Source organism: Anomalospiza imberbis, chromosome 7 (assembly GCF_031753505.1).
Source record: "Anomalospiza imberbis isolate Cuckoo-Finch-1a 21T00152 chromosome 7, ASM3175350v1, whole genome shotgun sequence".
NCBI classification, from domain to species: domain Eukaryota; kingdom Metazoa; phylum Chordata; class Aves; order Passeriformes; family Viduidae; genus Anomalospiza; species Anomalospiza imberbis.
The window spans coordinates 37,819,853-37,847,157 of record NC_089687.1 but is presented as its reverse complement, the minus strand read 5'-3'; the positions used below and the strand labels follow the sequence as shown (position 1 = coordinate 37,847,157).

Here is a 27,305-nt window from a genome sequence, read left to right as displayed (position 1 = left end):
AATCAGGAGGGAGCCCCGCACCTCCCTCACTTCTGACAACTATTTAGCAACTGAGCTCAGCTAAAGTTTCCAAAAAGTTAGAATAACTTCCTCTCTCCAAGACCTCAATTTTTTTACACAACCTCGGTCCTTGAAATAAGAGCCCTTCAAGCAACCTGGAAAACGTTTGGTCAGCAAAAAAAAAAAAAAAAAAGGAAAAAAAAAGAAAAAAAAGAGTCCTCCTGTTTTTCCAAAGGATCTGTCTCAGGAATTTAAAGCACATTTAAGACACACACACACTCACATAACATAAGGAGGGGGGGAAAGGCTCTTCCCCTCCCCTTCTTGCAGAAAGCATGGAAGAAAGCTCCAGTTCTCCTGTTTCCCCTGTGGATAGCTTGGGGACCAGTGAAGAGGAGCTGGAAAGGCAGCCAAAGAGATTTGGCAGGAAGAGAAGATACAGTAAGAAGTCCAGCGAAGATGGCAGCCCCAACCCAGGGAAGAGGGGGAAAAAGTCCAGTCCCAGCTCCCAATCTTACGAAGAACTGCAGAGCCAGAGGATCCTGGCCAACGTCAGAGAGAGGCAGAGGACTCAGTCGCTCAACGAAGCTTTTGCTGCCCTGAGGAAAATCATCCCCACGCTGCCCTCTGACAAACTGAGTAAAATCCAGACGCTCAAGCTGGCAGCGCGGTACATAGACTTCCTCTACCAGGTGCTACAGAGCGACGAGATGGACAGTAAGATGACGAGCTGCAGTTACGTGGCTCACGAGAGGCTCAGTTATGCCTTCTCCGTGTGGAGGATGGAGGGAGCGTGGTCCATGTCAGCCTCCCACTAGCCACCGCCCTGGCCGGGCCAGCCCAAGGGGTAGGTACCCGTTTTTCTTCTCCTGGATGATGCTCTGGTCTGTTTCCTTCCCTTTGCCCTTTGTGGAATGCTGGGGATGCTGATGGGTTTGGGGTTGCCGACCTGGAGGGCAGCATAGGCACGTCCAGTTCCTCCCGCTCCCCCCACGCTGGAGGAAATTCAAATAAATGGGGCTTCCAAGAAGGCAAAAAATGAGATATCTCCAAAATTTTGGGGCATGGGGGAGGGAAATAATGATCAGCATGCTTCTGCTCTGTGGGAATGGGGAGTAAGAGGGGGATGGTGTTGAGAGCTGGATGATGAGGGACAGAGGGGAAACCGTCACCGCGTGAGATTTGCCAGAAAGCGCTGCTTCAGAGAAGGGCTCAGTGAGGAAAAGGTGATGGCCACAACAGGCTGACAAGGGGATCCAAAACAGCTGCTACCCCACTCCATGGGTGTCTGCACCCTAAAAACCCCAGTGCTGAGCTCCATGGTGGCCACATCCTCTGCCAGCTGGGGGTCCGGGGGTCAGCAGGACCCACGCAGGGCTTGGCGACGGGTTCGCCCCAGGTTGTGTTTCTCTTAAAAGAAACAAGCAGCAGATGTCGGCTGCAGTCCCGGGCTGTGCCCTTTCCCCCTCACACAGCAAAAAGCAAACAGACATAGCAGAAACTCTGCTAAATTTTTGGGTTTGTCCAGTTTCCCTTCCCCAAAGTGACGGTAAAGCAGCGGCTGGCATTAGGCGCAGTTTCTTATTTACTCTCCTCACCAAACCCTTCCTTGTCACTTTCCATTAGCAGAAAACTACTTCCTCTTCAGCTGCCTTTGTAATATTCAGGGAGGGAGGAATAAACAGTGAGAAAGGAGAGGGGAAAAAAGCCTTTTAATAACACCCTCATCTCCAGCTAATTAAGCAGAGCAGCTCTGCGTAGTGTCAGCTGGAGTTTGGGTCTGGCCGGCAATGTCTGGGGCTCCCTACATAAAACAGAGCCCAAAAACCAATTTCACCAAGCAAACACTCTGAAGGGACATTTTTCCCCGCCACCCTTATGATGTAAAAATGAAATCATTTCATCATGTGCAGAGCTGAAAAGGAAATTTTATCCCAGCCCATTGGCTGGGCTTGTTTAAAGAGGCAAATCCATCTTTGTTCGGTCAGCAATGAACAGCCCCTTTGAATAAATAATATACAGAACCAGGCAAAACCTTGATGCAACTGCAGTGCCTCAGTTCAAAAAGCTAAAGAAGGTGAAACCAGGACTTACTAGTGGTGTAAAACAGACTTAAAACCATTTTAGGTGTAAATGTTTCACTTGCATCCTGAAATGATTTGGAATTTGCACTTTGGTGCTGGAATTAAGCTCTTCTAGTGATTCCCCAAAATATGAAAAACGTCTCAAAATTGGTTATTCTACCCATTTCACGAGCTGCCTGTTGTTTAGCTTTATTTAAATAGGTAACACTGTTGTTGTGGGGTTTATGGCCTTTGCTGGCGTTCTTACATTTTGCACGTCGTGCTTCAATTTCAACTGCAAAAATCCAAAACTGAGTGGGTTTTTCAAAAGCAAAACCCTCCATTTATAAAACAGAGAGCCTTTTCCCATGCTAATCTGGCTAAAAAACTACAGCAAACAGATTAAAAAAAAAAAAAAACCCCACACAAAAACCCAGGCTTCTTGTCAAAACCAGATGTAAAATGTCCCGAACACATATTTCTTCAGCAGTTTAGATTGGCTGAATAGGAAAGTGCTGGGCTGGAACAATGCATTGATTCTGTTGTTTCACAAATGATGTGTTGCCATTAGCCAAGGATGGTTGAAAATTTGTTATCTAATACACAAACCTCCTAGCACACGGGGCAAAACCTGCCTTTTTTAAACCGTGTTTTATACCCCACATTGCTCTGATGAGGCAGGCTTTATAGGTAATGCTCAGATTGTCCCTATCCCCCAAAAAATGTATGGATATAATGGAAAAATCACAATGCAGAACCAAACCCTGGCACATTTTGGTTTGATTTGGAATAAATAGGAATTCGGCTCCTTCACCGTAACCCAACCTCCAACCCAGTGCTCTGAGATGGCTCTTGCAGAGGAAGATCCCAAACTTTCCCCCATTCCTTGTGCCTGTGCTGTGCAGGAACACGCGTGTGGTTGGACTGTTGAAAAGGTTGTTGACAAATGGCCTGGTGCGGTGCGGTGTCAAATTCTATCGTTTATGGCGACAGAAATTATGGCTGCCAGAAAATAAAAAATAAAACTACAACGAAGTCCTCAAGAAACCCTTCAAAACAGGCAAGTTTAGTTGGGTGGTGGGACTTTTTATGGGTTAGAGGGGAGCAGCCTGGGCTACCTCAATGGACAAAAAATCCATAAGAAATTGCTGTGTGGGTTTGGGAGTTTCCTTTCCTTGCCTTTCCTTGGGAGTAAGAACTGCAAACATGGGGTGAGCGCCACTCAGGCTGGCCTGCCATCCTCCCTTTTCCTGAAGTTTTGGGGAGACAGAAGCAAGAAAGGATTTTCTCTTTGGAGGGAGGCTCATTCTCCTCTGGCTGCAAGCAAAACAAAAATCAGAGGAGCTGTTTGATTAGAAAATCAGAGCCTTGGGAACTGGGAAAATGCCACCTGGCCCCTGCGAACGTCAGCAGGTCACTGCTGCTCGCTCCCCTGGCCACGAGAGCTTTTCCTGTTCTGTTCCATGGAATTCCAGACAACTGACTCTGGGAGCTGCAGGAGAAACAGGCACAGATTTTGCACCTCTAGGACTGCAGTGGGATGTTTTAGCCAAGCCTTCCTTCCCCCCAAAATCTCCCCCTCCTCACCTTCCCCTTGCAGCCACCTTTCCCTTTTGCTCTCAAAATGTTCCACAGGCCAACATTTCCAACTGAAAAGAACAAATCAGGGAAAAAAGTATATTTCCTGATATTCCTCTTAGTCGGGAAAGAACCTGTCCAGCCGGGATGGCAGGACCAGCAGCACAGCAGCACAGCCCTGAGCCCCGCACCAGTAAGACCAGTCTGCTGCTCCTTCCCACTCACTGGGGATGAGCCCTTTGCCTCCCCTGGGCTGGCACTGTTGCTGGGAACTGCTTTTCCCACCTTTTCCATGCTGGAGAAGCCACGTTTAGCGCGTGTGTTCAATCCAGAGCCCTCATCCCATCGCCCCTTCAGACTTGCAGGGCTGTTTCCAGTATAAAACACCAGCATCCTATTTCATTTTCTCCTTAAAGAAGCAAACAGATGTTATCTCTGCTGGCCCTGGGAACAAAACCTAATTCTATAGTGTCTGAGAGCAGCACAGTTAACTGGGGGTGTAGTGACACTGGAACGAAGCCCTTTTTTGTCCCAAAAGCCCCATTTTTTTATACGCATCCTTCAAAAAATGTAAATAAGTTTCCTTGACAGGAAGGATTGTAAAGTTTGGTATTTACATTAATAGCCTTGTAGCGGCAGGGAGGGGTGGGGGTTTCATCTCAGTGCATTTAAAAAGCCCAGCAAAATGCATTTTGGATCCTCTGTTTACGTTCGTGTCTTTCCTTGGGAAAGGATAAATCTGTTGCCCAGCAGACACCAAACACGCTGCAGTCAGCCAAAAACCGCTCAGGCTCAGGGATCTTTGAAAAAGAGGGTGCAAGGGAAATGCTCCGGAGTAGGAGACATGCAAAGAGACAAATCTGCCAGGGGCTAGACGCAAATAAATGAATTATCCATCAGAAAAAGCTGGAGACACGCATGGCGGAGGGGAAATGCTGGATTGGGTCCGAAGGAACGCTTAGAAAAGTGGTAAAAACATGTTATTATTCAATCTGCTGGAGGCAGAGCTGCGGTGAAACTCCTATCGGGAGAGATGCGCGTTGAAGGGTCATTAAGGGAACAATCGAGGCAGACATTTCGGCTAAGTAGACCTAATTTGTCTCCAAATTAGTCATCCTCACACCGCTCAGCTCTGCAGAGCAGCCCTTATTTTCAAAGCATCCTCATTAAAACAAAGGGAGAGATTGAAACGCTTCTCCTGAGCAACCTCCCCTCACATTCCTTCCTACAGTGCTTTTTGGGGGCATATTTCCTGCAGTTATAGGTAGCAGTGATAAATGAGCCCTGGAGATCACAGCGGGCTCTTACAGAGCTGGGACAGAACCTGTAACCACCGCTGAGATCTCTTTTGGGGACATTTCATGTCACTCTTTCCCCCGGCAATATAATTATTTTTATAGCCGTAGCCCTCAGAATCATTTCCATGTGCTTCGGCACGACTTTGAAATCTCCGAGCCCAAAACCTCCAGAATTTATGTCTTGCTGGAGAGAGCTACAGGAAGGGTTTGATGAGGCCACGAACATGGAAAGGGACGGCACCAGAGCCCCGAAACACAGAGCGAGCTGGAAATGCCGTCAGGGAATTGCAGCTGGCTGGGGAAAGCAGGTATTTCAGGGAGCTTTTTCACCCCTCTTCCCAGGTTTTGCAGAAAATTGGGAAGGGAGGAGGAAAAGCAGATTGCTCCTTGCAAGCTGCTGATCCCACCAGACACCTCAGTGGCTGCTCGGAGCTCCTGATTCCTCTCTTCAGGCAAAGTTGGAAGTGATGAAAACCAAGAAACCATCCAGCTGGATATTAGCAGACTCATACTAATTCATGATCAGTTGTCAAGAATTAAAACAGTAGAAATATTTGCCAAGGATTAAAAAAAAAAAAAAAAAAAGCAAAAACAAAAAACAAAAAAACCCCAAACAACAGAACACCAAAACAAAACTTGGGATCCTGGCATTAATTAGATTTGTAGTTGTGGACGATGACCACTCAGCAACAACAACTAATCACACACAAAGAGCAAATTAACTCAGCCAGCCCATAAATCAAGGCAAGGCAGCCCTTGCCCTCAGACCCATCCCTCTAACCACTTCCACACCAGGCCCAGCCAGTCCCCCCAACCCCGACATCCTTGTCCTTCTCCTGCCAGTTGTGCAGCAGAGACGTGGGAATCAGGGCTCTGGGAGCTCTTCGGGATGTGCTTCTCCTCCCCGCCTTAGAGCGAGGGTTTGGGGACTAAAATAGAGGATCCTTCTTTGAATTTCATTTGTGATCTGCCACCCAGAGCCCAGGGTTTTCAGTGTTTAGCGGTAAGGTGGGTTTTCGCTTGGGAATGGGGGAAAAAAATCAGTCTTTCTCTGTCACATCCCAGAGCCCAAGGTTTTCAGTGTTTAGCGGTAAGGTGGGTTTTCGCTCGGGAATGGGGGAAAAATATCAGTCTTTCTCTGTCACATCAAGGGAAGCAGCGTCAGGAATTTGGAGACAGGTTCCTAGCAGGAGGAGGGTGCAAACGGGACAGGAAGGATTGGTTACCACTCCCATAAAAACGGGACATAAGCGACAACAACTCCTAAGCCCTGCTATTAACAGAAAGCTGAAAGTGGCCATTAGATCCCTGAATTCTCCGGATTTGTTCCCTGACTTCTCCGGGTGGCTCTCCCCGTGGCCTGAGCCTTTTGGGCGGAAAAGGTTTGTTGATCTAATACTCCAAAACGAGCACAGGAAAGGCAGCATGGATTCTTCATTCCCAAAGTAGCGGCCAGAGGGTCTGGCACTGCCCAGCGCCTGGGATCCACCTGGATCCAACCTCTCTTTGTTATAATTACGCGATTTGGGATTTTCAAATTTTTGGTTTTTTTACACCTGTGCTTCGGCAAAGGGTGGGACTGAGGCAGATCTGCTCTCTCCCAGATTACAAAAGTGGTCAGACACCAAAGCAGAAAATAATCCTTGTGCCCTGCACTCTGTGGTGAGCGACAGTCACTCCTCTTCCTCCCATCTCCTCTCCACCTTTCAACCACAGCTTGGAAAACAGAAAAAGGAGGAGGTGGGGGCGAGAGAAAAGACAGATGTCTACAGGTTCAGCTTGATATATATTTACTGGAAAAGGTCCAGTAAGCCTGGCCTAGCTTTAATTGAATTCCTATTAAGATAGTTTTGCATTGTTAGCTGCCACCCCCAAGAAGCATTTCCTTAAGAGATATTAGACCTGCTAAACACATGCTTTAAAACACATGAATTGGGTTTTGGGTGAGTTTAGCCACAAAAAAATCCTCATGCAGTCATTTATCTGATTATGCCCTCGGTTTTAGTTGTTCAGGCCTCCTCTAAAAATCATATGTTTGTGCTTAAATGTAAATAAACCAAATTGCTCTGCTGAAATGAGGGAATCACGGCTGTGCTGAGCCTCCTATTAAAAATAATTAGTTAATCCAGCTTGGAAAATTCAGTAGGGTGGGATGGAGCCAGGGAGAAGCTTTCATAGAAAAAACAGTATTTTGGGTGGCTGGAGGTGGGGGGGGCCCTGAGGAATCCACACCCAGTGTCCCCAAAACCAAACTCCTCAACAAAATTAACCTGCCAAAGACACAAAAATGCACATTTCAGGCTGACCCTTATGGCAAATTTTATGTACATCACGGTGTGATTTCTCCGTGTGATGGGGCTCCTAAGGCACAATTCCTGTCTGGGAGGGGAAGCTCAGAAATGCGAGGAATAAAACAAATAAAATTGTGGATTCAGGAAGAAGGTGAACAGGGAGATGCTTCCCAGCAAATAACCTGGCACTGGTAACTGGAGATAAACCACCTTGTTAAGGGAAGAAAGGAGTTTATAGTTTAATCCACCCACACAAGACCCATCTGAGCCCACCAGAAACCCCAGCACCATCACCCATGGTTGCTGTCAGGACCATGCTTGCCCTGCAGCATAAAAATCGCACTCTGAATACGGCCAGGACAGAGATGCAATGAAATTTATTAATAACCCATTAATCAAAGGGGTTGGGATGGGGAAAATAGGTTTTCAATTTGTCCCAGCTGAGGATCTGCCTCCCTGTCCTTCTCATATGTATCCCATCGCACCCGGATGCCCAGCACCATTTCCAGGCCACAACCCCCCAGAATTCCTCCCACAGGCACTTTTATGCCAGTTCTTGTGAGTTTGAGTCTTTCTTCCCCCAAACACACAGCTGAGCTTGCCCATCAGTGGGCTCCAGAGCATAGGATAGGTGGCAGGAACTGAGCTTCTGCATGGAAGCAGAGCATTTTCACCCATGGCAGTGCCTCTGGGAATACCAGGGAATCGCCCCCTTGGAAATTTCCCAGTGAGAAACCAGGGCATAAAACCACATAATAAAAACAGGCGGATGAGATAACACCATTTTTTTTTTTAAAATTGCTCTGCGCACAGCATATTAACTTGTACTTTTGCACACTGGATAAGATGACTATTCTGCATATTTTGATTTATTTTGCTTTATTATTTTGCCTGATGAGCCCAGGAAATTTCTGATAGCACCAAGCCCTTTTTGCTGCAGTAATTGCCAGCGCGGCGCTCCAGGCACGGCCCGCGGTCCCCAAAGCTCCCTTCCACCTCCGTGGGAGTTTGTGCACAGAACAACCCAACATTTTACAAGGGCTTTTTCATCCCTGACCACGAAAGGGGCTGTTTAAGAGATCCCTGGGACTCCCAGCACTAAATAATCTATTTTATACCAGGTGGGGCTGAAATGTTTGCTGTTGGGAGGGAGCTGGAGTGCGGCAGAGCGGCCGTGTTCTTGTCTCCATCGTGATGTGATGAGTTTGCACTTGGGTTTTGGGACTGAGAAGAGGTTCAGGCTTTTGAACTGCTTTAAACAGCTTGCACCTAATGAACAGGGGAGATCAGAGATCCCTTTCCAGTGATTCCCTTGGAAACTTTACAATCAAACAACCTAATGATCAATATTTCTTGTTATAATGTGCGCAAAGGAATAGCCCACCACTGCTTTCCCTGTTCATTCCAGGGAAGTTGATAGCGGAAAGCACCTCAAAAAGACCCTGTCCCACCAAAAACACAATTCCAGGCTCTCCACAGGGCAATGCCATGTGCCCAGAGGGCTGACGGTATGGAATTGGGAGCCCAAAACACACTGATTTTCAATGGGACTGAGTTAATCTGGAAGTTTTCCTCCTAAGCGCTGTTATTTTGTAAACCAGGCAATACTTTCACTCTCAAGGAGTGGAAAAAGGTAAATATTTTAAAGTTGCCGAGGGAAACAGACATGGCTTTGAAAATTGTAGCTATTCCTTAGCTGTGCATGTTCTTGGAATTGTAAGATTTTTCGGGCTAATAATGTCAGAATCAATTCATGGAAATGTATGATTTTTCAGGATAATCATGTCAGAATCAGAGAGAAAAACTCCTGGCCTTAAATACAACAGTTTGCAAATCTATTCCCCCTTTTTCATACTGGTTTATTGTTCTCACATATGCATCACTAGCTCATTTTCTGCTGCATTTAGCAAGGTTTTCATGCCCACTGCAATGCCCGAGGTACATGCACAAGTCCCAAGTACAATTCTTCGATCTGCCCACTCACCCCTGCTCCTCCAGAAAATAAACCTCTTGTTTAGAGCACGTTCAGAGCTATTTCCTAATGCCATCATTTCCCCAGCTGTGAAATGTATTTTTGTCCCCCAGTGCTGTTTTTCCTTAATCTTTTGCTGAAATGCTACTGCACGGTTTCTCACACAGCTACAGCCACATTTGTGTTGTTTGAAGATCCAAAAGCTCTTTCTGGAGAGGAAATCCATAGGCTCCCCGCTTGCCTTGAATTACTCATCCACTGCACTGCTTAGGCTGCCTTGCAGCTTCTCTGCAGCTCAGGCACATCCTTAAAATTACACTCGGGGCTAAAATATTCCAAAACCAGGGGGGTTTGGGTCATTTCTGAAAGAGGGAGAGGAGGAGATGAAGGTTTACTGGAGCTGTCACAGGGAGCCCTGGCCAGGAATCAGTGCTTAAAGCTTTTCAGGGGGAAAGCTGCTGGGATAATTTGGGACCTGGGTGCTTGGAGCTGCTCCACTGAGGTGCAAACGGGGACAAAGAGGCACAACCTGGGAAGAACTCAGGAGAGTTGTTGGCCGGTGGCGGTGGCGCCCTTGCTTTTACCCCCACTTCCAGCTGGTTCCCTTCTCCCAGGGGTCCAGGTGAGCTGGGAATGCCTGAGCTAGGAATGCCAACCTCCCCAGTCACAGCTCCAGCCCTGCGCTGGAATTGCTGGGACCCCAACCCTTAACCCTGGTCATCCCCCCCCAGCTCCTCGGAGCAGGACGGGAGCCCTGGAATTTGGGCTCTCCCTCTCCCCGGCTGCCAACATCCCAGCACTTCGGAGGGATGCAGGGACACCAGGCTTTGCTCCAGCAGGTCCAGGAGGCATTGGATGGGGCTGGGAGGCAGATGAGACGGCTCCATTTCCATTCTCTTAGGAAACTGAAGAATTTTTATAAAAAAGCGAGCGAGGATTTGGCAGCGAGCGGAGGGTGGGGATGCCTGCCAAGGCCTGGACAGCTGTACCTTCTTCACTAGCAAGTTGTGTGATCAGCTAGGGCTGTGCTGAAAGCCAAGAGGAGTTACCAGAGCTGCCACATCGCATTTGGCTGATCCTCCCTCTGGGAGACACCTTAAAGAAACAAACCCACCCTAAGAGCTCCGCCAGCGTCAGCGCAGCAAAACCAGGGGTCACCCCACAGGCTCGGGGTGTTGTTCTGGTGTTCCCCCTGCCTCTCCCCAGTTTCGGATCCAAGATGAGGGGACAAGGGAGGAGGAGACTTCTCCGAGGCTGTTTTTCCATTTTTGCTTGCGTACCAAAGCCCTGCCTGCCCCTCCCGAGCACGGCTGGACCTTCCCGACAGCTTGAAATAACCCAGGAAATTGTGCAAAAGCTGCGGCAGGCCCGTCCCGGCCGGAGGGACACCCGGCTGGGCAGCCGGCCCCAAAGGCGGTACTGCACTCCGAATTCTACAGCTTTGCTCTGCTGGGGTCTCCCAAACAGCAGGAGGGTCACAGCAGAAGGAGGGAGGGAGGTGTGGTGGGCTTGGAGGGGATTTGGGAAGCACTGGTGTGCCTGCGGAGCCCAGGCCGTGGCTGGGGGAGCCTCCCCTCCCAGCACAGAGGGGGACAAAAGGCTCTCGGACGTCTTCTCAAAGAGAAAATTATCCCCCCTTTCCTTCAAGAGAAAAGCAAGACATCTATCTCCAGGTGTTACCCCATCCCCTACATCTCCAAGCACTTCCCAGGCTTGAAGATGTCATTTGAAGCTCATCACTGAAACAACCTCCGGCCCCCAAAGCCTCCCTGCGCACAGCCTGCCACGTGTATTCCCATTCCCCTCACAAAGCTCGTTTTCCTTGCAAACATCTCCAAAAGCTCTTGCCAAGCACCCCTGCTTGCTCCAAAGCCACTCTGAGGTACCCGCTCCCCACACATCCCCGCGGTGCACAAACATTTCTGGCCACATTCCTTCATCTCTCCCCACCCTGGCAGCCCCAGCAGCGGCAGATTCCCAGGCTGGGAGAAGGAAAAGCTGGAAAACCACAGGAGCTGCTGACTCAGCACCTGCTGGCACTAGAGGGCAGGGTAAACTGCCGTAAATAAAGAATCAGGTGGCGTTGGGGTCGCATCCAAGGGGAACATCTCCTGTGTGTCTAACGGGGAGCACGTGGAATATCTGGGAGCAGCCAGGAGCTGTCTCACTGCCCAAGAAAAGGAAGAACCAAATTTTGCACTGGGCGAATCCCACGTCAGTGATCATGAGGGGAGCAGACTCCCAGGTTATTTAATTTAAGGTCAGAGTGTGGCACCAGAGATGCTTCCACCTTGCAGTCACAGCTGCCTTTCTGATAGAAAAAAAATTTTTTTTTTTTTTTAAATCTCATTTCTCTGCTGTGTTTTCCTAAGTATGTGATTAACCCTGCCATGTCCTCCTCTATACTAGGAGTTTTTAAATTAGCTCCAAACACAAAAAGCACAGGTCTACCCCATTCCCTTATCAAGAGCCACATCAATAAACAACACAAATTTTTTAAGATGACTCCAAGAGGGTTGGGCAGCGCAGTGCTTTTCATGAGGGAAAAACCACACAGAGCAGGCAACGCAATTTGTGGCCTAAACACCAGGAACAAAACCTCCCAGGCCAGCCCTAATCCTGCAGGACAAGCATCCCCCAGAGCTGCTGATACCCACAGAAAGCATCTGCTCTTCCCTGAGGGACTGGGTTCCTTAAAAATCTGAAGATTGGGGTGCATGAGAAGCAGCTGGACCCCAGAGAGATGCTGTGCCCACGGTGCTCCTGCAGCACCTCAGCACAGGCTGAGACCCCAAAAACTGCACAGGAGAGCTGGCAGGACCCTCCTGAAGATCCTGGGACAGGGAGAGGAGAGGGACAAACCCCAAAATCTGAGAGATTCCACGGATCCCTTAGAAGAGAGTCGCTAAATGCTGCTGGGCAGGAGAAATGCAGGGGTTTGGTTGTGATTTGGGAGTGAAAATGTCTCAGACCTGCTCTGCTGCTTAGGAACAAGGGGAGTCTGTAACTCTAGACTGGGAAAAAGGGGGTTTGAAGTGTTGGATTATACCCTTTTCTGACTTAGAGATAGGGCAATTGAGATGCATTTTGAAAACTTTTATTCTATTTTTAGTCTCATGAGAAGGGTAAGACAATATAGATGTTATAATTTATGCTATTACAATCAGAAGTTAACAATTTCTCTAAAATATCTAGTCTTACTTGTAAGGTTGTTTTTTAAAACTTGTTTCTAGTTCTATTTCTCTCTCAATAATGTTCGTTTTATTCAAAATACTCATTAAATAGACCCCAAAAAATAAAACCAAACAATAACCCCACATACACATTGGAGCACAGCAAATTGCAGAGGTGATGGGTGAGGCGGGAGCCCCTGGCTTACTCCCATCTCTCTGGTCGCCTCCAGCCTGTTTCCCACTGGTTTTGGCAAGGCAGCAGACGTGCCACGGGATGCTGGGGCTCTTTCCAGCTGGTGCCCCTTGTGGGGACACTTCCCACCAGAGCCTCTGGGCTAGCTGAGAGGATGACACCTCTCTTGTGACCATGGACCATTTATGGGATGGCAGCAGTGGGTTTTGCTCTCCTTGCACCCCCAGCCTACCCTGGGCTCACCTCCACCGTGCCCTAAAATCACCTTGCCCTGCAATTTTTGCTGGTGGATGGTGCCTCAGTTTCCCCTCCAAAAAGCAGCTATTAACTCTTGCAGTGCCCATCTTGCCCCTCCCCAGCAGGCAGGACCTTGCCAGCAGAGGGAAGGGATTCACGTGCCACCAGGCTGGATTTACATTCAGCCCTTTATATTTCTTTCACAGCTTCTCATTTCAGAGATCTGAATTGCAGATGTTGCTGTGCCTCAGATTTGGAGAGGGACAAAAACGGAAGGAAAAAGGTTAAGCAGCTCTGTGAGTCACTCCAATACATAACCTACTGTTGATTTAGAAACCTACCTCGGCTGTAAATACAGAATAAGCTTCTCCGAAGTGTTTAACCTCTTGTATTCTGTCCAGAAAAACTAATAAATGAGAGCAAAACATCCCTCCTGAGTCACAGAAGCAACAAAGCTGGAAAACCCTGCCGTGGGTTCAGCTCTGAGGATAAAGTGACCCAAAACAAGTGACCTAAGGAGGGAGGGGAAGAAGAAAAAAGAGGTATTAGTGGGGCAGATAATGAAGAGAGCAGGCTGTGCTGCTCTCTGGGATCTGCTCCAGGCAGCAAAGGCACGGAATAACTTCCCAAACAAGCAGAGACAGGCTGTGCCATGAATAAAATAAAATACAGCTCAAACCAATAGCGGGACTCTGGCTCCACAGGCACCCACTCGGTGCAACCAGATGCTCCTTGGAGTTGCACAGGCTCATCACATCCATCACGACCCCAAATCATTTATCCACAGGCTGCTTTTTGGGGGCTTTTGGGAGGCAGAGGACATCTCAGCCGCATAACTGGGGAAGGACTGGGAGAAGAATTGCAAACAGGAGAATTAGCTTTGCTACAGGTCTTGCCATGCATCAGTGCCAGGGCAGCTCTGGAGAGGGCAAGCTGTGCATGGAAATGTCCTGATTTCAGCTTTGGAAATGTCCTAATTCTAGCTTTGGAAAGCCCTGTGAGTTTTGGAAGGCAGCTGAACCATCCAACACCCCCCCCCCCCCCCCCGCCCCAACTTCAAATATCTTGTTGAATCATCTTTTGTCTTCAAAGCAGAGGGTGTAGCAGCGGAAGGAGAGCTTTCCCTGGGATTTGAGGCACTGAGTGGGAGTTGAGAGAAAGGCCAGCATCTGCTGATCTCAGGGTACCACCAGGAGAATTCTGCACCAGGATCCTGAGGAGGTCACTTGGGCTGGAGCCATCCCGAGGCCTCCGGTTTGAGCAGGATCCTGCAAAGTGACCAAGGGGGGCTGGATAGTCCCAACAACCCCACTGATTAAAGGGAAAGCTGATGAGCCAGCAGTTCCAGCATAAATCAGGCTCGCCTTAAATATTTAGGCATGATTTAAATCGGCAGAGCTGTGGTTCACAAACCACCAGAGGTTTTTGAAGGGATGGGGATGCTTTAAATAAAAATAAAAGTCACCGTTCTGGTCAGCACACAGATGTAAAACTCAGGGCAGGGAAAACTGCCTGAGTAGAGCTGCTGGATAATTCAGGCCCAAATACCTCTTGGAGTAATTTTCCTCCAGTTTCTCCCTGTTCCAAGGCAATTTCCAGCCCTAATCAGACATGAACTGAGACAGGATTCCAGAAAATGTATTTTAAGCTCTTTTTTTCTAGTTTAGAACTCAAAGATTATGTGCTCAAGCTTTTCCACCTAAAACCCATAGGCTGGAAATTTACCCTATTAAAAAGACTACATTAACTGATTAATTAAGTTAATAATCTGTTGGGGTTGATGATGGGCAGACTGAAGCCAAAGAGATTTAGAGCCCCTCCAGAGCTGGTAGGTTTTTGAAAGACACCAAGTTTTCTTGATCCTTTTGAGAATTCCAGCCTAAACTTCTATCCGGCAGCCTTTATCATTTAATTACTCTTTGGATCTCTTGGAAAACTAAAATCCCTAACACACAAGTAAGGATGAAGCAGCATTGTCAAGTTTGGAATACACAGCTCAAGTCCAAGTGAATGTACAAGTTGGTTCAGAGCTGTCCCCACATGTCCCAGGCTGGTCTCCATGTCTGGTCTCAGCTCCTTTTCCCGGCAAGGAAAATCCCACAGGCATTCCCTTGCTCAGCCAACAAGATGACTTGGCTGGATCTCATCAGGGAGCCAGGAAGTGAGTCCCCAAAAATTAAGCCCCTTGTCCCCAGCCCATACACACAGGAGGGTCTTGGCATCCATGGAAAAGCAGAGCAGATCCCCTCAGAGCAGACAGAAATCACCAATTTCTGCAGTCAGGGCCTGGCTTGTGTAACCAGGCACTGGAGGAAAAAACTCAGGTCTTTTCACCCTCAAAGGTCCCTTCCAACCCAAACCAATCCATTATTAATGGAGCAGAGATGGAAATCATTTGGATGGTGCAACACTGGAGAAGTCCAAGAGCCTCATCCTCTGGACTTAAGGCCATCCCAAAAGCAGAGGTTGAACAGCCAAGTGAGGAGATGGGAGCAGAATGAGGATATCTCTGGAAGGAAAAGCAATGCCAGCAGCTCTCCTGAAGTGTATGGAGCTGGCACAGTCCTGCCAGCCTCCTTATTCCAACCCTACATAGCTTGGGAACAGCCTGCAAACACTTGGAAGGGAAGGAAGAAAGCATTTAATAAGTCTGAAATAATTTTTTTACAAATTCATTAACTATTATTTCAGCTGCGTGACCTCCTGAAGGGACTTTCTAGAGGGCCAGATTATGCAGTCAACTGAAAATATAAATAAGTATGGAGAGGGCAGAGATCACTTTTTTCAGCCAAACCGTGTGGGATGTCAGGTTAGGTTTCCTGTCGGGTGCATCCGTGCACTTCCAGGAGGGGAGCGTGGCCCAGCACTTGCATTTCTTCTGCCAGCTTCAGGGAAAATCATCTCATTTATTGGTGTTGATTTCAATTACTGCTGCTTTTAGGGAGCCTTAAATCTGAATGTCTGTGCATAGATTCACACCGATATTTACTGCTGGGGAAGTGCTATATTAGAGGTGAAAGCTGCAGTGCACATACAGATAGAGATCTTCCCCAGCCCTGGAAGTGTCCAGGGCTAGTCTGGATGGGCTTGGAGCAGCCTGGGATAGCAAAGTGTCCTTGCCCATGGCAGGGGGTAGAAGAAGATGAGGTTTAAGGTCCCTTCCAGCCCAAATAATTCTGTGATTTTGTGGTATGATGAGGCCCATCTGTGCCTGTGTAACAACAGCAACTAGAAATTTCAAAAGAAAACCAAAGCATTTTTACCAGGTAAAAAGCACACAGAGGAATGAAAAGTTCTTAAATTAAGTCCCCCTAGACATCTTCCACACCCAGATATTTAACTGAATCTGGGATCACAGATGATCTGTGTGTTGTGTGCAGAAGCATGAACACATTTCTCTAGACAGAGACAGATCTAAGCTTCCCTGTTATCTCCCTGCATTCAATATGATTTCCTAATAAGCATCTAAACCCTCATTTCAGTCACCAAATGTAACACCCAGCCTCCCTCCCTTCACAAATATCACACGCTGGTTTAACCCGGAGAATTCGAAACTTGAACATCTTGTAGTGCAAATATAAACCGTGTGTAAAACTCAGTCGCACAGAGGAGAAAAGTTGTTCAGCATCAAGCGGAGGTTCCCATCACCCCTGGAAACATCCAAGGCCAGCTTGGATGGGGCTTGGAAAAACCTAGTCTAGAGGGAGGTGTCGGATCAGACGACTTGTAAAGGTCCTTCCCAATCCAAACCATTTTGAGATTCCCTGAGCTGCAAACCTGAGCAGAGGAGCCCATCAGCAACTTCTGAGCAAGCCCCTGGCTCCCAGCAGCACCAGCTTGGCTCAGCTCTGCTCGCCGTGGAGCCCAGAGAGGAGCAGCACTGCCAAGCTCTAGCACAGAGCCTTTGTTGGGAGCAGATGCTGCGGGGAGCTCCTCCTGCTCCCCCAGAGTGGGGATTGCATCAGTGCCACAGGTTATTATCCCAGCGGGAACCTCGCAGGGGTCACTCGCCGAGGCTCAAACAAGTCCAGCTTTTGCAGCTGGCAAACCTAAACAAGGCCAGCCAGCTGCTGCCGAGCTGAGTCAGCCGCACTCACTCGTCCACTTAACCCGTTCGTTTAATCACCCAAACCCCAAAAACCTGACAACTGCAGACAGGAGAACACACATCTGCCCTTTTGCAGCATGACAGGCTGGAAAAGACCGTAGAAACCGATTTTCCAGGGCTTTTTTCCCTTAGGCTGCTGAGTGCGGGCTGCACACAGATCGTGTTCCTGGGAGTCGCTGGCTGGGCTGCTCTGAGTCAGCAGAGCATGTGCTAAATCCCACCCGGCCAGCGGGCGAGCAGCACGCACTGAAATATTAAACATGTGATTACGTCCTCTGCTAAACACAGACCAGCCGATATGTTTGCTCCTCGAGCAGAGAGGTTCCATCTCTGCGTGCTTCTTCCTCCGAAAATTTGAACTTGCTGGAGCGAGACTGTTTGCTCCCCTTTGAAAAACAGCAGCAAGGGAGTGATAACTTTGTTTTACCTCTTGTGAAGTCATAAAATCTAGAAGTGCGATGAAAAGGTGACACGGGAGCTCTGAAGGGGATAATTTATTGATAGGAAAGGAACACAGAGCAGCGGCACAGACAGCAAGCAGAATAAAATGAGATTTGGAACTCATTAGTCAGTCATTGCTTCGGGAATTAAATCTCTCAAGGTGTTCATTTATGGGATGGGAGGCTTTTGGAGCAGAGCACAGGGTTGGGTAGCTCCTGGCACTACCCAGGCTGAAAACTGAAGAGGTTGTGAGTAAGATCTGGCTCCCTGTCCTGCTCACCGTGGTTTGTCTGCCTGGCACGACCCACAGAGCAGTTTCAGGGAAGTCCATAAAGCAGCTGGCCAGCCCCACTCCAGGCTCAAGGCAGTGATGCTGCTCCTGGGAGTCTTGGAAAAATGATTCATGGATGCTCAAAGCCTGGACGGGGACCAGGGGGATGCGCCGACCACAGGAGGAGGATGGCAGCATCCAAACCCACAGCAATAAAGATAAAATATCCCCACCCTGACCAGCCCTGAGGGAGATTCACGGCCACTTTGCTGTTGCCTGCATCAAGTCCAACTCCCGGCCCTGCACAAGAGACCCCAAGGAGTTGGGCACCCCCGGGAAGCCCTTGAGAAGAGGCTGGCAAGGAGAGGAGGAGGAAGAGAAAAGAGAGGGGTAGAGATGATTATAAACACCAGGGCAGAGAGCCCTTAAAGGGCTGGGGCTGAAATCCAGAGGGCTTGGTTTAAGAAGCAAAGGTTTAAGGGTTTTAAATCTGGTTTAAATGGGATATTCTGTGATTCTAAGCATGGGCAAAGCCATCTGCAAGGAATGCAGCAGCTGTAAAGTTTAGGAAAACAACTATACTGTGTGGTACTTGCATTAAAGGCTGGAAGAAACGTGGGACTGAGAAGAGATGTGGGACTCAGGGTGGCTTTTGCCAGGCTTGTGTGGTGCTGATGTAGCTGCCAGGCCAAGGAAAAGGGAGAGAAAGAGCCCCGGGGCAAGAGGAGATAAGGCAGCAGAGCAGGCCAGGCCTATCACACCTATTCAAATTCCAAGTCACTGTCACCATTCCCAGGGTGCCAAAACCACCAGTCCCAATGACTCACCCCAGCCCCACAAAATCCAGAGTGGCTCACTCCATACCAAGGACTCCTTCCCCCGACAGGATTGTTTGCCATATAAAATATAACTCCCTCTTCACGAGGGCAGCACCCTCTAACCCCAGGTATTTTAAAGAGTTGAGCAATTCTTGCCATAAAAAAAAGATCAGAGGGCCTTTATTGACTGCAGCAGGTTTAAGCCGGTTTATTCCAAGTGAGAATTTGGCCCCTTGACTTCAAGGAAGATATGCTGATTAATCCCAGATGGAGACCTGGCCAGGCACAATCCCTTCCCAAAGTCCTGGGACTGAATCACCTCCATTGCTCAGAGCCCGGGTGGTTATCGAGGAACAAGGAACAGCACCTGCCATGTGGGAAACATTGGGCCAGGGAATTGGGATTGAGGAATTCAGGGACCTGCAGGGTGTGCCTTATAGTGGGGGGAAGATGCCAGAGTAGCATCCTTTCTCCTGCAGACATCAGGGAATGTCACCTGGGATGGGAGCCCAAAACCTGGGCATTGAGCACAGCGGGCAAGGAGATGGGGAATCTTTCTGACGTCTTCCCACTGAGGGCTTCTTGTGGTGCTATGTAAGGATCCATAAGAGTAAAAACAGGATTAAATCCATTCATGCTTCAGGAAAGCTGCCCCAGCTTTTCTTTGGCAGTTTTGAGAAGCAAACACAGCTTCATTCCTACTCCAAATGCCAAGAAAAAGGATCTTTTTCAGCAATCATCTCCAAGGCTAACTCAGGACAGGCAAGGTTTTGCTTCCCAGAGTTGTAGGCACAAGTGCCATACTTTTTGCAGGAAAAGATAAAGCCCTTTACACGTGTGCCCATGGAGAGATGGCAAAACTGTGGATAAACACCAGAATACACCAATTCCAAGACGGGTGTTGATGAGTTTTTGCATCTTAAACGCAGACAGGGTGGTACCTCCCCCACTAGGTGCAATTTTTAATACCCCTGCCACTCATGCAGGGGCATTAAAAATTCACAGCTATGAGATGCCAGTGTCTCTCCCCAAATTTCCTCTGAGGGTCTTTGCCCCAAATTTGCATCGTGCAGGCCAAGGGGACACTGAGGGCTTTGCGTGCGGAGGAGACTCCTGAGAAGAGGAAAATGCCTGGGCTCGCAGCTCCCTCGCTCCAGCCCGGCCTTCCAAGCTGTGTTTGTGAGGGCCAGCATCTGGAGCGGAGTGGGAGCCGAGGATTGATGGGCAGCAGCACACGTACAGCTGTGCACATCTGGCCCGCAGGTGTCTCAGCTGCTATTTGTCAGGGACATGAAAAAGCACCCCGAGTTCCCGGGGCAGTCGTACCTGTCCCGTGGATTGTTCCCAGAAGCCCCCAGAATTCCATGGATTTTATGTCTCTGCTTTTTAGTGGGTGGCCTCAAATTTTTTTGTTTGTTTTTCCATTATTATTTTATTTCAAAGAAGGAGTTTAAACCCTAGATGCTTTTAAAACAGGGGGGTTTTGTTGTTATTAACTCCACTGGCATTAATCCACACAGCTGAGTCAGCCATAATGGATGGTTGTCATCCTTCCCCTGATTTACTCCTAGGAGTAGAGGTTACTACAGAGCCTTTGTGTTGCACTGATGAAAAAAAATTGAGGCTGCTCCTCCTTATGCTCAGCCACAGGTACAGCCAGACTTGCTGCCAAAATATTTAATGTATGCAAGGACAGGCAAAGTGGGGAAACAGGTAGGAAAAGTCTCATCTGTGGGGTAGGAAAATCCCGGAGCTTCCCACAGGGATGCTGCTGCTGCTGGGGTTTGGGAACTGCAGCTGCACACAGGAAAACTGTGAGAGCAGAGGAGCTGCTGGCTGAGCAGGCCAGACCGACAGAGTTCCCTTGGAAAAAGAAGAAAGCCACAGATGTATATGTTTATTTTTAGAGAAGGTGTCTTTCCTAGAATTTGTATTATTTTGGCAGGAGTGCTGAGGGGGAGGAGGAAAGGTTTCCCTTTGGCCAATAATATCTGCTCTCCTGAAACGGGGTGGAGGCAGGAGGGTGTTCTCACAGCCCAGTTCATATCTCACTTGTGTTTGTCCCTGCAGAGGCAGAGGGGAACCGGCAACCATGTCCCAGTGACTGCCAGCTTTGTCCTAAATTAAATTAAATTTTCCCTCGGACTGTGAGCTGTGTCTGTGCAGGGTGCGATCTGTCATTGTGAGCATCTCAGCAGAAGCGGATGGGCCACCCGTGACAACTCCACCCTCCTTCCCTGATTTCCAGCCATTCCCGCTGCTTTGGCCCTGTTTTGGATGTGCATTTCAGGCAGTGCCTGCCCAGAATTGCTGGTGCTCTGGCAGCTGGAGCCTTCCTGGATCCGAGAGGGCCATAGGATGTGGGACCCAGGAGGCAGAGGAAGGTGGGATGTAGCTACTCTCTCCCTTGGTGTGAGCCTCAGAGCCGCTTTTTAGGGACACATCTGTGTCTGTGCAAGCTCTCCTCCGCAGCCCTGGGTATTTCCCTGGAGCTGCACTAGGAGAACTCCTCATTCCCTGCCTTTCCCCCCCTTTGCTCTACACCTTTCTCCTGTGGCTCGTGTGGGGGAGTGGATTTGAGCCAAAGAAAGCGATGATGAGCTCCACTAGCCAGAAGGGCTGGTGGGAGCCACCTCCTGCCCCTCTCTGCCCCCATCCGTGGCTCAGGAGATGCTGCTGGTGTCCCTCAGTGCTTGCTGCCCCGAGCCACCCACGAGGAGGCCGGGCAGACATGCAGCTCCTGGTTGTCCCAAACTCCCGGACACCGGGGCAGCTCCGTTGCTTTTCCCTGCTCCCACCGCTCATTAGTGGCTTCCGCCCCTCGGCAATTCCGAGCTGCCATTCCAGTGATGTGCTGCCAAGGTTTTAAAAAGGGGGCTCCCACAAACCTGCCTCCTCCTCCTCCAGCTGCCACCAGCCCTGCTCGGCCTGTGGAGGAGTGCAGGGCTGGGGGAAATGTGCCTTTTCTGTATAAAGCTTTTTAAAATGTTGGCTTAAAGCTGGTTTTATATTTGTTTTAACTTTCTGGTGAGGGAGGGACAGAGCACCTTGGGGCCAACATTCCTGGCTGCCCAAATTTTGCTGCAGGGAGGCAGAACCCAACAGAGAACATCTGAGCATCCCAGCAGCAAAATGCTTCACTTGTCAGCATTCCCTTCTTCTCCCTGTGGTGAGCACAGGCCCACAAGACTGATTTTAGCTGGGCTACGACCTGAAATGTTGAAGAATTGGCTCCTTCTAGGAGGACAAAGGACAAGTTTTTCCATGGGAAGTTGTTGAGTCCGCAGGTAGAAGCCATTGAATTCCTCTCCTTGGTGAGCATCCCTCTCTTCTTCTTGAAGGGTTCTTTCCATTCAAGGCCAGGTTGGACTGGGCTTGGAGCAACCTGGGATAGTGGAAACTGTCACTACCCATGGCAGGGGGTGAAATGAGATGGGCTTTAAGGTCCCTTCCAACCCAAACCATTCTGGGATTCTGTGGACACCAATAACCCTTTCTGCAGCTGTGTGAGGGGAAAAAAATATTTAAAGCAAAATGATGGAGAAATTTCTGGCAATATGTGAGAGGAGCACTCACAACTGGAGCTCTCTGTCCAGTCCCTAACCTTGTGGCCGTGCTCCATCCTGCTCCAGTGGCTGGGAGCAGACCCAGGCAGAAAGGACCAGGGCTCTCCCCTTGGCTTCTTCTTGTGGCATCATCTTTTTAGGGTCCTCTGTTCTCCCCGGACAGTGAGGTGTCAGCAAACCACGCAGTGGATGCATGAGAGGGTCTGGAGAGGGAGAAACAGCCTCAGGGGGAGGAGAAAAGGCTCCAATCTCCATTTCCTCATGCCACACACCCATCAAACTGCTCCTGACAACAAACTGGGGAGCTGCAGGATACAGGGAGGATGCTTCACCTCCAACCAGCCATGAGAAGATAAATCCCCCAAGCTCTGCAAAGGCTGGGGCGAGTCAGAGAGAGGCTTCTCCCTGGCTGAGGAAGGGTCCGAGGGGGGCCCCGGGGCTCAGGAATGAGCTTCTGCCAGGGATGTGTTTTGAAACAGTTTCCCAGCTATAAGATGCACATAATTGTGGCTTTCCCTTCATCTGGGAGACTTCAAGAGCGGAGGGTTGATAAGGGTAGAGCAGCAGAGGCAGCACAGCCCGAGCCAGGGGATCTGGTTTCAGTCTGTCCCTGCCCGCAGCATTCGATCTGATTTTGGCCCTCTCTCCACCCCCTCGCACGGACACAATTATCTGAATTCCTTTCTTGCCGCTTCCTCCCCTCTGAAGCCTTGCAGCCTGGCCCTGCTGCTTTTTCCAGGGCTCCGTCCTTTCCTGGCACGTGGAAGTCAAGAGATTTCTGCTGGGTTTATCCTTTCCTGGTAACACCCCAAAAATCAAGGGATTTCTTCTGGGTTTAGCCTTTTGTGGTGGGAAACAGCCTAAAAATCAAGGGAATTCTGCTGTTTTAAGGTGCTTTTATTTTTTTTTTTTCTGCACCACCCAAATTACAAAATGGTTTTACATTTAAACAAGGACAGGCTTAAATTGAAACAGGTTTATATTTAAATTAAACGAGCTTAAATTTAAATGAATTCGAGCTCTTTAAATTTAAGCAAGGCCAGATTGGATGGGGCTCTGAGCAACCTGGTCTGATGGAAGGTGTCCCTGCCCATGGAATGGGATGAGCTTTAAGGTCCCATCCAGCCCAAACCACCCTGTGAAGTGGCTACCATCGATTTGGGCTCCAGGGACAGCTGAGAACTCCATGAAATAATTTGGGAACATCCGTTCAGCAGGGATCCTCCCAGTCATGGCGATGCCATCAGCAATTTTGGAGCACAGCTGTTTCCCACTCTCCCCATACCCTGAAACAGTTGGGCCGTTTTTTATTTGCCCACGAGACAAAAACAATGGCAACAAAGGAATCACCACTGGTCATGGAAATTTTTGACCTCAAGCAGCAAAAAGTTTTGGGAGGCTTTTGAGCGGATCACACCCCATCGGATGCTGGGAAGCCAAGGGTCCAAACCTGACCATGGATCTTTTGATTGATCTGTGCCACAGGGCTTTTTAGAAGAGTTATTCCAGCTAGGAAGGATGGCTCCTGAGCTCAGGAATGGGATTTTAGTGATTTCCTAAAGCAGGAGCATTGCCTTTTGTGCTGTAACCCAGCATTGCTTGAAGCTACTCGTGGGACTATTCCAGAATAATTTTTTACACTAAAAAGAGGAGAGATTCAGTGAGGAACAAAATTCCTCACTCTGAGTGTGGTGAGGCCCTGGCACAGGGTGCCCAGAGGAGCTGTGGCTGCCCCTGGATCCCTGGAGGTGTTAAGGATAGGGCTTGGAGCAACCTGGGACAGGGGAAGGCGTCCCTGACCATGGCAGGGATGGAACAGGATGAGCTTTACAATCCCTCCCAATCCAAACCATTCTGGCATTCCATGAACTCCACATGGGATTTCTCCTTCCCCGTTCATCCTAAAATGTGCCTGGGATGTAGGGCAAGAAAACAAAAAAGGCCCTGGGGGCAGAGCCTTTTTTCAACACCTTCAACTTTAAAAGAACTTGGAAAAGCTACCTTTAAAAAAACAAAAAACAAAACAAAACAGCAAAACCCACCAAAACCAAAAAAATAAACCCAAACAAATTCCAACAGTTTTTCTGTTCTGCACTTCACATTTCATCTGCACTCTTGGACATGGAAATTATTTCAATCCTTTTGTAACTAAACCCACTCCGATCCTATATGGGCAAAGGCCTGGGGGATTTATTGCGAAATTTCCTGCAACCAGGGTTGTGCTCCTGCTGCCACCTTCCATCAGGCCAGCAGCTCTCTGCTCCTGTGACATCCATGCTGGGCTGGGAAATGCTCCTGGTGGGGTTGGGAAATGCTTCAAAGACAGGGAAAAATGGATCAGCAAGGCCGCAGTCAGAGGAAGCTGCGCTGTGGCAGGGCATCACAGCTGGGTTCTGTGTTAGGGTAAGAGAAATGCTTGGAAATCCCCGAGAAATCCCAGGAGAAAGCAGTTCCCATCCCTGGAAGTGTGCAAGGCCAGCTTGGGTGGCTCACAGAGGTTTTTGGGGCATTTTCCCTCTTCCTCAGCCCTTCCTTCCCCCTGCAGCAAGCAGGACCAGGTTGCTGACATGAGGATCACAAGCTAGATTCAGAGTCTGATTTCAGAGCCTAATTTCAGAGTGCTATTTCAGAGTCTGATTTCAGAGTGTGATTTCACAGAATCACAGCACGGTTTGGGTCGAAAGGCACCTCAAAAAAGCCAATCCAGTTCCATGGAACTAGCATGAGATGGAAGGAGCCATCCTAGAGCTCTGGAAAATCTACGATCCGCAGGGCAGGCCATCACCATCCCCTCACCGTAACAGGGAGGAAAATCAGCCCTTTAGAGCTGCTGTGGAATTCCCAGTTCTCCAGCTGGAGCTGGAAACCAGAAAGAACCAGTGGGAAGGAGAGGCCCCAGGGCAGCAGCAGCCAGAGCAGGGGGTCTCAGCCAGAGTTAAAGACATCAGCTCTGCCTTGGGAGCAGCTTTGTGCTGAGCTCTCTGCTCTTGGGTGGGATTTTAAAAAATCCCTGGAACTGGAACAGCTTTTTATCTGGTTTTACCTCGTTTTCGTGTCAGCCATATTAAGTGAAGAGCAGGGCACAGCAAAACCTCGTGTGACCATCCTCCACCCCTTTCTTCTGCTAGCTGGAAAAAATAATAAAAAAAAAAAATAAAATCAGCAAATTGCTCTGTGGTATCTTTCTCCTGCCTGGATTTTATTTTCCTTTCCTGGAGCCCTCCCTGGATGAGGAAAGGGTCAGCCTGTCATCTGTCAGACATGGGCATCCCCAAACCACCGGGAGAGGTGGAGTTCTCCTAAGTGGTCCTGGGCAGCCTGACAAGTCCCCAAGCTGGTCTGCAGAATGTGGTTGTAATTAGATAATTAATAACTTGGAGAGGGAAAGGAAAGGAAATCAGCTAAATAGAAGCTTTCCTCAGTGGGAGGAAATAATTATATCTGCTTTTTGATATCTGAGCTGAGGTGGCTTTGCTGAAGGCAGGAACAGCACCTTGCCTGCAAAGCCATCCCTGCCCTGAGCAGGATGGGGGATGCCACGGGCACTGCTGGGTCATGGAGTTTGTCCCACAGAATTTACCCTGCTCCTGGAAGTGTTCCATGCCAGGTTGGAGCAATCTGGGATAGTGGAAGCTGTCCCTGCCCATGGAAGGGGGGAGGAATGAGATGAGCTTTAATGTCCTTTCCAACCCAAACCATTCTGGGATTCTGTGATGTTTTGATGGATACATTGCTCCTGCCTATGGATTTACCATGTTAGATTCCAGTGCAAACCAGGCTGTGACATTACCAGACTCTGAATTTAGGTTGTCTATCCAAAACCCTAAGGAATTGTGCTTCCACTTGCTCCTGGCACACTGGATCTTGCCCAGTGCCTGGATTAACCCCATGCTGCTGGAACCAGGAGCAGGATTCAACATCTTGTGATGAGCCACAGCCTGGATTTGTAGGGAAAAAGCCCTTCCCACACAACCTATCTCATAAAGATGTCCTGCATTTGGTGTATTTATTTTTCTTCTCTTTTCTTTTCTTTTTTTTTCCTTTTCTCCAGACTGTCCAGTGTCTGCGACTGAAGTGGAATTGGGATATATCCAAGTTTGTAGCTTCTGAAACCTAAAAAACCTCAAGAAAACTGGTCCAAAAGACCCCTCTTGACCTCCCTCGCTCTGAACTCTTGCAGAGCATTTTAGACTGAGCAGCAAAACAGCACCAAAGAGAAGGGGCTGAGACTTTGCAACATCTCTCCCCAAAACGACTGACCAAAGAGAGGAGAAGCAAACATTCCTGGTTGTTCATTGTTGTTGGGATTTTGTGTCTGTCTGTCTGTGCGTTTGGTGTTTTATTGCTAATTTTTTATTTTTTTTTCTGGAAACAATCTTAATTCAGGAATGCATTTATGAGGCATCTTTGGGTTTGAGTTTTACTTTCCCTTAACTGTATTCCTTTTTTTTTTTTTTTTTTTTTTTAATTCCACACCTGATTTCTTGTACAGTCATGGCAAAACTGGACCAAGGCTCTCAGCAAAAATAGGAAAAGAAGGAAAAAAGCCCACTATGCCCCCAGCTCCCTGCATGATTTATTTCAAGTACAGCCTGGATTACAGACTGCCCTCCACACTCTGCCACCTCTCCCTTATTGCTCCATGATTTGCTACCGCTCATCCCCTTCCCCCTTTTTTTATTTTTTTAAAGTTTTTTTTTGTTTTCATTTTCTGTTCCAGTGTATATGTTGCTTATTTGTTTTATTTATTGAGATATTTTTAACGAGCTAAGAGACTGCAATGTCGCTGTGTATACTGCTTCTCTTGCCAGTAAAAATAAAGATGTCATGCAGCTACCGAGGGTTTGAGATTTATGTTCTTGACTCCACAGTCCCCAGCAGAGGCTGAGACTCTTCCTTGTGCCCCACAATGTTTTGACACTCAGAAATTTGGCTAAAAACCCTTTCCCAACGAGTGGGGTGATGGGGTGCAGAGAGTGTGAGCATCACTTGTCCAGGCTGATGTCTGCAGTATTATTTGGCTTAGAATGGACCTTAAAACCCAACACCTTCCAGTAGACTAGGATCTGGAAACATGGGGCAAAATTATCCCAAATGACCTTTTCTCCTCATCAACTATGGGAAGAAAAAAAACCCAACAAAACTAAACAAAAAAAAAACCAACAAAAACTCCCTGCTGTGGTGTCCAGGGCCATTAAAAAATAAATCATGTCATTCCATCCAAACCAGCTTCGGGGGAAAACATTTTAAGATGCCAAATCACGACCCTCTCTGTGTGTGCATCAGATGCATTAAT

The 27,305-nt window shown here is 48.5% G+C and overlaps 1 protein-coding gene across 1 annotated transcript; it reads left to right on the top strand.

The window, feature by feature from the left end:
• TWIST2 (twist family bHLH transcription factor 2) lies at window positions 1–26,846 on the top strand. Its single transcript, XM_068196722.1, has 2 exons — window positions 1–847; window positions 26,061–26,846. The coding sequence occupies exon 1, from the start codon at window positions 336–338 to the stop codon at window positions 816–818; it is 483 nt and encodes a 160-aa protein (XP_068052823.1). The 5' UTR covers window positions 1–335; the 3' UTR covers window positions 819–847; window positions 26,061–26,846.
• The last annotated feature ends 459 nt before the right edge of the window (window positions 26,847–27,305 follow it).